We start from the raw sequence: 14337 nt of genomic DNA, 5'->3' as shown, positions 1-14337 counted from the left end.
TCGTAAAATATAAATTAAATTTGGCTTCCCTACCACCACCCACGGAAGCAGCTCGCCAACATTGCTTCAGAACCTACCTCCAAGTTCAAATGTGGTTAGGGAACCAGATGGATCCGCTCCAGTGGGGATGGCAGCAGTCCAACTTTGGACTTGCCCCTGTTCTTACCTCCATGGAACCAGCTCCATAGTCGCTTCTGATGAAGATTTCTTGCAAGAGCAAAGGGTGTGCAGGTGCTTGCGGCTGCAGGAACGCAGGTTTGAAATGTTCGATAATATGTGCCAGTTGCAAGTGGACCTCATGCACAAACGCCCTCCAACTGGTAGAATTATTGGAAGATGCCGACGAAGATGTGTATGGAGACCTCGACATTTTGACTGACAATGAATCAGAAGTGTCAGACATCGACCAAAATGTTGAGCCCAGTAGTCCAACGGCAGAGAAACGTCGAAGACTTTAATTTAATTTCAGCACGTCTATTATTTAAATCTTATATTCACCCATTATGTATATATGTTTTAATTTAGTGACATATTTTCATGTCAATATAAATATACTAATTTTGTATAGTATATTACTGTTATCCTGTTTGTGACCAAATTCTGTACCTGAAGTTAAAACAACCATTGTAATTAATGTTGACAGTTGGGCAAATTGGCTAATTTTTCTTTTTTAATAAGACATCGTCTATAACCTGTAGTTAAAACCAACCATTTACACTGATCTTGAAAATTGGTCAAAGTTTCAGCTGCTGTAGTTTGGTAAAGAATTGTCCAAAAAAATTGTTCTTGGTACCATTCAACGCAGAAATTAATGCTCTATAACTCTTATGAAATGTACTTTTCAAATATTTTGTTTAGTGTGGGAGATAAAAGCAAAAAACCGTAAAAACACCCCTTTTGGGGGTACATTTTCACCCCCCACCACTTTTCCACAACTCCCCCGAGGGGGAAAACTTAGGAGAGTCATATTGGGTCACAAATGAAGCCATTGAAACAAAAAAACCTTTTGTAGGAATTATTTCCGAATTGGATGTTTAATGCTACTGACCTAGTTGGGACCTTGGTTGATTTGACATGGAATGGCTCATATACTGTGAGCTAAAATGTTTAAACGTCCCTAAATTAACATATAAAAGTTAAAACAAAATGGTGGAGGCCACGTCAAGGTAAATATGTAGTTGGGCGGTATTTGCGAAAAAAAATGTTAGAAATCCCAAAATACTTTTATTCTATGCTCTTTAACTTCCTCTTTTCATTAAAAGTGGCGGAGGTAAGAAATTCCAAATACTTTAGGAGATATCTAATTTTTAAATTTCATCATATGTAGTTGAGCGGTATTTGCGAAAAAAAATGTTAAAAATCCGAAAATACCTTTAGATGCTCTTCAACTTCCTCTTTTTATTAAAGCGGCGGAGATAAGAAATTCCAAATACTTTAGGAGATATCGAATTTTTAAATTTCATCACAATTATACCAGTGCGTTCATGTGGATTTCATCATTGTTTCTTGTTTACGAGTATCAATTATTTTATTGGATAATGATGTCACGTGATTGTTCGTGATAGGCCAGAATTCAAATGAACCAATACGTGATTATTTAGTTCTTTCATTGTTTAAAACGGTGTTTAATTACCGCCTCCAACTTAATTGAGTTTTTAATGTTTCTAATTTTAAAGTCTTATTTGTTATTGTTGCGCAAGTAATAAGTAACAAAAAAATTTTACGTGAGTTGTTACTGTTCAACCTTTGTCCCGGTTTGTTAGGTCAGGTCAGTTACATTATAAATACTTTAAAACTAAAGAACCATTGAAATTAATTCATATTATTTTTAATGTAGCCTAGTTTCAAAGAATTTATAATGTAACTGACCTGACCTAATCGACCATTTTCATTAATTAGGCATTCAAAAACACATGGCAATAAAAAAAATGGCGACGTTCGATTGATTACACAGGTCTTGTATAGCAAAATAAGAATGGCGATATCTCCTAAAGTATTTGGAATTTCTTATCTCCGCCGCTTTTAATGAAAAGAAGAAGTTGAAGAGCATCTAATAAAGGTATTTTCGGATTTTTAACATTTTTTTTCGCAAATACCGCTCAACTACATATTTACCCACGTCAATACACAGGTATTGTAATGTAAGCTATAAACTGTAATATCTAAGAAACCTGTTGGAATATAAACATGCTGTTTCCAGAGTAAACACAGGAACATCTTGTTTGATAAAAGTATTTTCAGAATTTGGTAAACATATAGAGTCGCGGTATATGCGAAAAAAAAATGCTAAAAATCCGAAAATACTTTAATTCTATGCTCTTTCACTTCCTCTTTTCAAATCAACCGGCGGAGATAAGAAATTCCAAATACTTTAGGAGATATCGAATTTTTTAATTTTCATCACAATACCTGCGTATTCATGCTGCGATTACCATTGTTTCTTGTTTACGAGTATCTATTATGTTTCTTATTGGACAATTTTGTCACGTGACAGTTCCGTGATTTGCCAGTATTCAAACGAACCAATGCGTGATTATTTATTTATTTTTTAATGTTCCGTCGGAGGTATTGCGACGTACGTGAACGACTACATCATTTCCTTCTAATGGCAAAGGAAATGTACCCGCCTCCAACTTAGGTGGGCTTTTAACGTTTCTAATTTTAAAGTCTTATTTTTTATTTGGATATTGTTTCGCAAGTAATAAGTAACAAAAAAAATTTACGTGAGTTGTTAATGTTCATCATTTGTCCGGGTTTGTTAGGTCAGGTCAGTTACATTATAAATACTTTAAAACTAAAGAACCATTGAAATTAAATCATATTATTTTACATGCTTTATATTAGCTTCACCTGTATGTTTGTTTGTCTGTCCGTCTGTAACTCTTTCGACTAAGAGTGAGTGGCTCATCACTGTAAAATGTCCCACCAATTTCATTACGTTTGTTAGCCAAGCGGTCTAAGGCGCGCGACTTCTGTGACGTCAGCTTTCGGATTCAGCGATCGTGGGTTCTACTCCCGGCCACGCCGAAAAAAAAAAAAAAAAGGGTCAATATGTAGTGTACGGATTAGCGCCAAAAAAAATCGTACAAATATAAAATAACTTTCATTATATGCTCTTTTACGTCCTCTTTTCATAACCGCCTGCGGAGATAAAAAATTCCAATTACTTTTGGAGATATCGCCGTTCTTATTTTGCAATACAAGCCCTATGTAATCATTCAACAGACGCCATTTTATATTTTGCTGTGTGTGCGTGAATGCCTATTTAACAGAAATTTTCCATTAGGTAAGGTTAGTTACATTATAAATACTTCAAAATAAACGGAAATTAAAAATAATATCAATTAATTTTACTTGTATAGTTTTAAGTATTTATAATGTAACTGACCTGACCTAACAAAACGGGACAAAGGTAGATAAGGTCAGGTCAGCTACAGTATAAATACTTTGAAACTGAACGGACATTAAAAATAATAAAAATTAATTTTAATGGTTGTTTAGTTTTAAAGTATTTATAATGTAGCTGACCTGACCTAACAAACCGGGAAAAAGGATGAACAGTAGGAACTCACGTAATTTTCTTTTTACGTGATGTAGACGTTCAACTACGTCGCGAAAAAAAAAAAAACATACTTGTAAACAAGCAACAATGGTCAACGCGGGAAGCCTACGATTCACTCATCCTTCTGGACATACCCGAATACTCACGTTGGCAAGCCTTCTTTCAACAGACGAGAGGCAAAGCCAGATCGTGCATCTTTGGGTTTTTTTTTTGTTTATTGTAAATAAATATGCAACTCATGAAAACTAATGGTAAATTAGGTTATGTTAGCTACATTATAAATACTTTAAAACCTTGTGGATGGTTGATTTGGTTAGGATAGCGACATTAAAAATACTGTGAAATCATGTAAACGGTTTCCTAGCGCTGGATAGCTACATATTAAAAAGTTATTTGCTAAGCAACCATAAAATGATTTTACAGTTTTTTTAATGTAGCTATACTTACCTAATATAACCAACCATCCACAATGTTTTAAAGTATTTTTAATTACTTCTTGCTTATTTTAAGAAAAGAAGGCTTGCCAACGTGAGTATTCGGGTATGTCCAGAAAAATGAGTGAATCGTAGGCTTCCCGCTGAACGCCGCATCAGTGCACAGCATGAAAATTAAAAAATTCCATATCTCCTAAAGTATTTGGAATTTCTGATCTCCGCTGGGTTTAATGAAAATAGGAAGTTAAATAGCACAGAATAAAGGTATTTTTGGAATTTTAAAATTTTTTTTTACAAATATTGCCCAAATATGAAAATTAAAAAATTTGATATCTCCTAAAGTATTTGGAATTTCTTATCTCCGCAGGCGGTTATGAAAAGAGGACGTAAAAGAGCATATAATGAAAGTTATTTCATATTTGTACGATTTTTTTTGGCGCTAATCCGTACACTACATATTTACCAAAAAATGTTTTTTTTTCCGGTAAATTCTAAGATTATATCCATACATCTAACTGTAAATGATTCGGAGAGACTTTACCATTTCTTTGTGACGTTGCAACTCCAAATAGTTATCTCAGATGGTAATAAGTAGTGTCGGTAACTCATTTCCCTATGATAAATATATATAAATATAGTTTAAAAAACTAAAAAAACATGCTTTTAAAGAATATCAAACTAAAAAGTTAAAAATAAATATAGTTTAAAAAACTAAAGAAACATGCTTTTAAAGATTATCAAACTAAAAAGTTAAAAATAATTTTAAAATTTAATTTATGACAATAGTAGTATATAAGCAATACTAGTATAAATGAGAAAAAAGCATGGGGCGCTTAATATACAAAAAATATGGCACAAAGCGCCTCAAGCTTTTTTCTCATTTATACTAGTATTGCTTAATACTATTGTCATAAATTAAATTTTAAAATTATTTTTAACTTTTTAGTTTGATAATCTTTAAAAGCATGTTTCTTTAGTTTTTAAACTATATTTATTTAATGTACGCTTAGTTTGAAAGTATTCATAATGCAACTGACCTGACCTAATCGACCATTTTAGTTCCTACTGATCATCCTTTGTCATGGTTTGTTTGGTCAGGTCAGTTACATTATAAATATTTTAAAACTAAACAGCCATTAAAATTAATTCACATTATTTTTTATGTCCGCTTAGTTTGAAAGTATTAATAATGTAACTGACCTGACCTAATCGACCAATTTATTTATTACGCATTCACGAACACACAGCAAAATAACAAAAATGGCGTCGTTCAAATGGTTGTACAGGTGTTGTATTGCTAAATTTAAAAATTCGATATCTCCTAAAGTATTTGGAATTTCTTATCTCCGCCAGTTATAATGAAAAGAGGAAGTGAAAGAGCATATAATAAAAGTAATATCAGATTTTTAGAATTTTTTTTCCGCAAAAACCGCTACTCTACATGTTCAAAATTAAAAAATTTGATATCTCCTAAAGTATTTGGAATTTCTTATCTCCGCCGGTTGATTTGAAAAGAGGAAGTGAAAGAACATAGAATGAAAGTATTTTCGGATTTTTAGCATTTTTTTTTGCATATAACGCTACTCTATATATTTACCCAGAATTTTATTATTATTTCACGGAAATGCCGCGCTTTAAGAATATTGTCCGGTAAATATTTACTTGGGCGGTATTTCCGAAAAAAAATGTTAAAAATCCGAAAATACCTTTATTTTATGCTCTTTAACTTCCTCTTTTCATTAAAAGTGGCGGAGGTAAGAAATTCCAAATACGTTAGGAGATATTGAATTTTTAAATTTCATCATATGTAGTTGAGCGGTATTTGCAAAAAAAAATGTTAAAAATCCGAAAATACCTTTATGATATGCTCTTCAACTTCCTCTTTTCATTAAAAGCGGCGGAGATAAGAAATTCCAAATACTTTAGGAGATATCGAATTTTTTAATTTTGCAATACAAGACCTGTGGAACCATTACAGCGGCGCCATTTTTGTTATTTTGCCGTGTGTTCGTGAGACGTGAATACGTGAATCGTGAATGCGTAATTAATAAAATGGTTGATTAGGTCAGGTCAGTTACATTATTAATACTTTCAAACTAAGCCGACATTAAAAATTATTTTGTGAATTAATTTTAATGGCTGTTTAGTTTTAAAATATTTATAATGTAACTGACCTGACCAAACAAACCCGGACAAAGGGTGAACAGTAAACTAAAATGGTCGATTATGTCAGGTCAGTTACATTATAAATACTTTCAAACTAAGGTGATATTAAAAATAATGTGAATTAATTTTAATTATTCCTTAGTTTTAAATTATTTATAATGTAACTGACCTTACCTAACAAACCCGTAACAAAGGATGTACAGTAACAACTGACGTAAATTTTTTTGTTACTTATTACTTGCGCAACAATATCAAAATAACAAATAAGACTTTAAAATTAGAAACGTTAAAAACTCACCTAAGTTGGAGGCGGTAATTAAACACCGTTTTAAACAATAATTGAACTAAATAATCACGTATTAGTTAATTTGAATTCTGGCCTATCACGAACAATCACGTGACATCATTATCCAATAAAAAAAAATACTCGTACGTAAACAAGAAACAATGGTGCACGCACGCCACAGGAATGCGCTGGTTTTGTGCTGAAATTTAAAAATTTGATATCTCCTAAAGTATTTGGAATTTCTAATCTCCGCCGCTTTTAATGAAAAGAGGAAGTTGAAGAGCATATAATAAAGGTATTTTCGGATTTTTAACATTTTTTTTCGGAAATACCGCCCAAGTAAATATTTACCTATTGTCCAAGGTAAATAGAAGAAGTCAAGTGTACGATAAATCAAGTGTACGATAAAAGTATTTTCCTAACTTCATTATTTTATTTATGGAAACAACGCGACACGAGAATTTTACCCTTTCGCTTACACCACCTTTACGAAAATATTGTTCCATTCCACCCAGATTTCATCTAGAAAAAGTTACACGGTTTGAGACATAGGAAATCAATAAATAACTCTGAACCCCACCGCACCCTCCCCTTTCGCACATAACCACATTTAAAAAGAAAAAAATCTCGGCAGTTGGTCCAGTTGTTTTAAGATGCTAATCCTTTTCATTGGAAGGTAAATATGTATTGTACGGATTAGCGCCAAAAAAAATTGTACAAATATAAAATAACTTTCATTATATGCTCTTTTACGTCCTCTTTTCAAAACCGCCTGCGGAGATTAAAAATTCCAATTACTTTTGGAGATATCGCCGTTCTTATTTTGCAATACAAGCCCCATGTAATCATTCAACAGACGCCATTTTATATTTTGCCGTGTGTGCGTGAATGCCTATTTAACAGAAATTTTCCATTAGGTAAGGTTAGTTACATTATAAATACTTCAAAATAAACGGAAATTAAAAATAATATCAATTAATTTTACTTGTATAGTTTTAAGTATTTATAATGTAACTGACCTGACCTAACAAACCGGGAAAAAGGATGAACAGTAGGAACTCACGTAATTTTCTTTTTACGTTATGTAGTCGTTCAACTACGTCACGGAAAAAAAAAACATACTTCTAAACAAGCAACAATGGTCAACACGGGAAGCCTACGATTCACTCATCCTTCTGGACATACCCGAATACTCACGTTGGCAAGCCTTCTTTCAACAGACGAGAGGCAAACGCCCGATCGTGCATCTTCGGTTTTTTTTTGTTTATTGGGTAAATATTTACTTGGTCGGTATTTCCGAAAAAAAATGTTAAAAATCCGAAAATACCTTTATTTTATGCTCTTCAACTTCCTCTTTTCATTAAAAGCGGCGGAGATTAGAAATTCCAAATACTTTAGGAGATATCGAATTTTTAAATTTCTTCAAAAATACTCGTACGTAAACAAGAAACAATGGTGCACGCACGCCACAGGAATGCGCTGGTTTTGTGCTGAAATTTAAAAATTCGATATCTCCTAACGTATTTGGAATTTCTTACCTCCGCCACTTTTAATGAAAAGAGGAAGTTGAAGAGCATAAAATAAAGGTATTTTCGGATTTTTAACATTTTTTTTCGGAAATACCGCCCAAGTAAATATTTACCGTTTATTGTAAATAAATATGCAACTCATGAAAACTAATGGTCAATTAGGTTATGTTAGCTACATTATAAATATTCAAAACATTGTGGATGGTTGATTTGGTTAGGATAGCTACATTAAAAATACTGTGAAATCATGTAAACGGTTTCCTAGCGCTGGATAGCTACATATTAAAAAGTTATTTGCTAAGCAACCATAAAATGATTTTACAGTTTTTTTGGTAAATCTGTATTGTACGGATTAGCGCCAAAAAAAATCGTACAAATATGAAATAACTTTCATTATATGCTCTTTTACGTCCTCTTTTCAAAACCGCCTGCGGAGATTAAAAATTCCAATTACTTTTGGAGATATCGCCGTTCTTATTTTGCAATACAAGCCCTATGTAATCATTCAACAGACGCCATTTTATATTTTGCCGTGTGTGCGTGAATGCCTAAATAACAGAAATTTTCCATTAGGTAAGGTTAGTTACATGATAAATACTTCAAAATAAACGGAAATTAAAAATAATATTAATTAATTTTACTTGTATAGTTTTAAGTATTTATAATGTAACTGACCTGATCTAACAAAACGGGACAAAGGTAGATTAGGTCAGGTCAGCTACAGTATAAATACTTTGAAACTGAACGGACATTAAAAATAATAAAATTAATTTTAATGGTTGTTTACTTTTAAAGTATTTATAATATAGCTGACCTGACCTAACAAACCGGGAAAAAGGATGAACAGTAGGAACTCACGTAATTTTCTTTTTACGTGATGTAGTCGTTCAACTACGTCGCGAAAAAAAAAAAAAAAAATCATACTTGTAAACAAGCAACAATGGTGGAAACGCGGGAAGCCTACGATTCACTCATCCTTCTGGACATACCCGAATACTCACGTTGGCAAGCCTTCTTTCAACAGACGAGAGGCCAACGCCCGATCGTGCATCTTCGGGTTTTTTTTTGTTTATTGTAAATAAATATGCAACTCATGAAAACTAATGGTCAATTAGGTTATGTTAGCTACATTATAAATACTTCAAAACATTGTGGATGGTTGATTTGGTTAGGATAGCTACATTAAAAATACTGTGAAATCATGTAAACGGTTTCCTAGCGCTGGATAGCTACATATTAAAAAGTTATTTGCTAAGCAACCATAAAATGATTTTACAGTTTTTTTAATGTAGCTATACTTACCTAATATAACCAACCATCCACAGTGTTTTAAAGTATTTTTAATTACTTCTTGCTTATTTTAAGAAAAGAAGGCTTGCCAACGTGAGTATTCGGGTATGTCCAGAAAAATGAGTGAATCGTAGGCTTCCCGCTGAACGCCACATCAGTGCACAGCATGAAAATTAAAAAATTCCATATCTCCTAAAGTATTTGGAATTTCTGATCTCCGCCGGGTTTAATGAAAAGAGGAAGTTAAATAGCACAGAATAAAGGTATTTTTGGAATTTTAAAATTTTTTTTTACAAATATTGCCCAAATATGAAAATTAAAAAATTGGATATCTCCAAAAGTAATTGGAATTTTTTATCTCCGCAGGCGGTTCTGAAAAGAGGACGTAAGATATCATATAATGAAAGTTATTTCATATTTGTATGATTTTTTTTGGCGCTAATCCGTACAATACATATTTAGCCATTGGAACATTTCATTATATATGTAACCTGAAAAATATCTAATAATAACCACTAGTAACTACAAAATCAATTACAAACACACCAGTACTTACATGGCTTCCCAAGAAAAATTCCGAAGATGCCAAGTGAGATTATTAAATCCTACTACCTTGTATGTGAAATAGGTCAAAAGTAAACCTGTAACCCAAATAAATCAATATTTAAATACAATTGACAGCAACAGTTTTATATCTCACAGAAGAAGAAATAGTCTCATATAATAAATAACAAACGAATTGAATCTACAAATCGAGTTCTATTACAAGTCAACCATAGTGCACAACCACCAGAGTCAACAGGATATTTGAATGTAATTATTTACCTATATTTGGATTAAAAGATATAGAAAAAAATATAAATTAAATTACTGCAGGAGTTCAACAAGATCGTAAATTAAATACGAATTCACGAACGATATGTTACAACTACTTTACAATAACTCTCACAAATTATGAATATAAACTAATCAATAACCAACGATAAACATTTTTTTTTAGGAAAATTTATTTGAAAAATTATTAAGAAACATTTATACAATACAAAATGAATCTAAAAAAAAAGGAATGAAAGGAAATTGTTAAAAAAAAAAATTGAAAAAAATTCCAAATATATCTTAATTAACAATTCAATACACACTATAGAAACAGCTCCTCGTCGGACAACATAATACTTTGAAGTCGACCCAGGTGTCTCCCCGGCTCCTTCAGGCCGTTATGCCTCGCCAGCGCCATCTCTTGAGTGTGTTGTGCGACGCAAGTGTCGGAGACGTGCGACGTATGTTTGCTTTACAGGATATGACTTATTATTTTATTTTAAATATATTTTTGTGTTACGTTTTTGTACATATTTTTGCTTATATTTTATTTTAATTAATTTTGTATTGAAGGGTTTTGTATTTTGAAAGTTTTTAATTGTTCACCGGGCGCCAAGGCCGCGGCTTCCGCCTGTGACCAATCAGCGTGTTCCGCGGGCTCGCGGAGAAGGGGGGAGACGCGGGCGCTCAGGCGCGGCAGGAGAGTGGGAGGGCAGTCGTGGACCCGGCACAAGAGGCGATGGACGTCTTGAGGACGTCGCTCCGGGACGGTGAGGCAAGCGGGCGCGGTATTTGCAGAACCACTAGACTTTTGCCGTGCGGAGACGATTTCATATACTTTGCAGTCGAGCTTGTCGTTGAGTAACCACGGTCGCGAGTTTTCCTTTTACTTTTCGCACACGCGTGGGCTGTTGTCAATTCGGGCGAGTCGCGATTCTTTGTTTTATCCTGGTCATTTGCAGTCTTAGGTTCTGTGTTATTTTTTTCTTTTAATTTCTTTCTGACCTGTGCAGAATACAGTCAGACAGACATCCTACCACGCGCGGGTCTTAAGGAGTATATTCTTTACCGTGGGAGTGATAGTCATCACGGGCGGGACGTCCCGTAATTTTCTTAACTGGATCAGTGCGCGGAACCGGGTTTCGACCCACCTCGAATTAGTCACAGGCGGAAACGTGGCAGCCCCATGTAAAATGTTCGGGGTCTTGTGCATAAAGGACCATCAAACTTTATTAGAATTGTTTTCATTTAATCTCTGGAGACTAAGTTCCTCGGCCACGCGGCCTGAACCCCCTCTCTACCGAACCCTGAGTAGCCGGCAGTACAGCAGCATTGTCAGGAACTAGTCGACCAGACCACGACAACTTTTCATTTCCGCAACATTCAAGCTTTTATCCATTCTAACTATAAGTAGAAAAGAGAATCAGCTTTCGGACCTTCTTGAAGCACTCGATAATTTTGGAAGTCTATAGGAAAATAAGGTCACACTTCCCTCTGACCTTTTATATGAGTTGGAAGGTGTGATACAACTCTTGTTATCCTCCACTCTCATTGAACTCCACAAGGTCACTCTTCAAAGTATACTACCCACCCGAAACCTCTATAGAATATTTACTTTGATTTCGTACCGACCGAAGGCCATTAGCCCGGCCTCAGTCCGCAGTACTAGCTCCTTCTGGTGGGTCATAACCCTCGCCAAGTCTCCACCCAGATGAGACGAGCGGCGTAACCTTGGCGCATGGAGGGAGTGTTCCCCCCTCCGCACGCCAACCCCTGAGACAGTTCTGATCAGCTCGCAGCCCGGAGCGGACATTCGAGTACCGTGGGGAGCCTTCAAGTTTTGTCTCTCTGATTCTTCACGACTGGTAACTATAGTCATCACCAAATTCCTTTTTCAACGCAACTCCCCACGCGACTCCGGGTCGGTTTTTTTTTCTACGGTGCAGGGATTAACCCGGCCGTCGCTACTTTCCAATTCAAGCCACTGAGTCTAGGGGATACACTGGGGCCTATCGACCCACTCACAGTTAGACGACAGAGCTAGCTTGGCGCCCTCCCGGAAAACACCCCAAATTTCACGTACAGCTCCTTAGACTCGCCGCGGGAATCGCACACGAAACCCCGGGTGATGGCAAATGGCGCCCCTGCATGTGGCAAATGGTGCAAAATAAATCAGCAAGAGAAACACCCGTCAAGCAAAACAGGACGTAAAACAAACCAGAAGAAATCTCAAAACAGAATTCTTCAAGCCATTCCCAACTCGGACGACAAAGCGGGCACGAAACGGCCATTTTGCGAGCGTTAACGGATCAGGTTCAGCAGACAGACGGCGCGGCGAGGTGAGAGGACATAGGAGCTTTTCCCCACCCCCCGTCAGCCACCCGCTTCACGACCTTCGCGACGCAGGAGCGCGACGCCACAGCCCGACATCCCCTCCCCTCAACGACTGTTTTTCACCTCCGCTTTGTGTGGCTGTCCGGGCGCTCTCGGCCGTCGCTTCGCACGCCCATCCGCATCCCCTCCACCGTTGTGTCCATCCTTGACCTCAGTTTTGTGCGGCTGTCCGGGCGCTATCGGCCGCCGCTGCACACGGCTATACGCACTCCCCCTTCTTCACCTAGCCCGTTCGTTCCTCCGCTTTGTGCGGCAGTCCAGGCGCTCTCGGCCCCTACCTTCACACGTGTGTCCGCACCATCCCCTTCTCCCGAGCCACTGGAGCAGCACGCGCAACCAACATGCCCTCCCAGTCGCGATCTCCGCTTTGTGCGGCTGTCCGGGCACCCAGCCCGCAGATCTGCTAAGGCGCACGAGGCACATCATCGATAACAGCTGTCCAAAGCACCAAGAGTCGCAAAACAACTATGTTTCACCAAACATCAAACGGGACATGCGCACACTGCAAGCAACCGAGAACCACCGACTTGCTGACAGGCTCACTGCCTTAACAAAGCAGGTGCCAATGCGCATCGCAAACCAATACCACGTCACCAACCAACCAAGCGAACCACGAAAAGTGGAACATAGACTGGAAGAAGATTTGGAAGGAAAAAGTAGAGACAGTGTATACAATACCACCACAACCCACACTGACAGTGCCAGTCACAGGGTACAAGCCAAACACGTGTTACGGCATGCCCCCACACCAAACCACAGCACAACCGATTGGGCACGACATTGCAACGCGACCCACCAATGCACGCATGGAGTAGGTGCGAACCGCCCCATACTCATCGAGGTTACCAGAATTCAGTGGTGCGCCTCACGAGGCCCCTCGCGCATACCTCCACCAGTGCGAAATCCGACTCACGCAAAGCGGAACGCCAAAAGACGTGTGGCCCGAGCGGACCAGCGAACAGCTGCGGCGAAGCGCCCTGACCTGGTGGCGCCTATGGGGCCGCTTCGATATAAGGTGGCAGGAGTTCACGAAGGCCTTCAGCCAACGGTTCGATGCAGGCGCGACGATGGTGCAATGCACTGCGCAATTCTACGGGAACACACAGCGAGACGGCGAACCCATTGAGAACTTCGTGACAAACAAGCTACAGCTCTTCAAGCGCATAGCACCACTCGCAGAGCCCACCAGAGCACTCCCCACCGTCACCCTAATGTTGAAGGACGAGCTCCAGCCATTCATGCGCGTCACCCACGTAAACACCATCATGGAATACGTGCAATTCGCGGTGGCGACGGAGCAAATTGTTCAGAAGATGTGGGGAAGGAGCGCAGGTGGCCACGAGCGAGAACGGAGCAGCCCACCCAACCGCCGACACCTGCTAGCAATCCAGGCACCACCACCCCAACCACAACAGAGGGGCCCCAACCTCAGGGAGCCGAGAACGCTACGCACCGACAGCCTGAAGCGGCCGGAAGCCAGCGGGAGTTATCAACCGCCGCAGTGCAGGTTAGGATGCTCCCAGGGCACGTACCACTGGCACAGCGACTGTCCTAGGGGGCAAACGCCAGGCGCACGACACAACCCGCCTACCCCCCATCCACCACCTCGCACCACCAAGAGCCGACGGGAAACGAGTAAGGGGGGGACACAGATGGAGCCCCCCGCCCACAATACCGACACGCGAACCAGGTGATGCCATTTCCATGGCAAACCCACCGACAAGGGCAGCACGATGTGAACCACCCACTACGACACTCACGACAGGACGGGATGACCCCAGCGCAGCACCACGCTCAACCGCCGAGCGCACCCACTGCACCGACATACACCACGCCCAACAGCGCAGCCACGGCGGACCA

General features: G+C 38.3%; 1 protein-coding gene across 1 annotated transcript in view; it reads right to left on the bottom strand.

Moving 5' to 3' along the window:
* LOC134540221 (probable ATP-dependent RNA helicase DDX5) overlaps positions 1-10067 on the bottom strand; it is a 166396-nt gene extending 156329 nt beyond the window's left edge. Inside the window, exon 1 of the mRNA XM_063382835.1 lies at positions 9824-10067. Coding sequence (XP_063238905.1) covers positions 9824-9825 — 2 coding nt within the window. The 5' untranslated portion in view covers positions 9826-10067. The remainder of the gene's footprint in view (positions 1-9823) is intronic.
* Between the last annotated feature and the right edge of the window lie 4270 nt (positions 10068-14337).

Source organism: Bacillus rossius, chromosome 1, assembly GCF_032445375.1.
Source record: "Bacillus rossius redtenbacheri isolate Brsri chromosome 1, Brsri_v3, whole genome shotgun sequence".
Taxonomy (NCBI): Eukaryota; Metazoa; Arthropoda; class Insecta; order Phasmatodea; family Bacillidae; genus Bacillus; species Bacillus rossius.
This window is presented reverse-complemented; position numbering and strand designations above follow the sequence as displayed.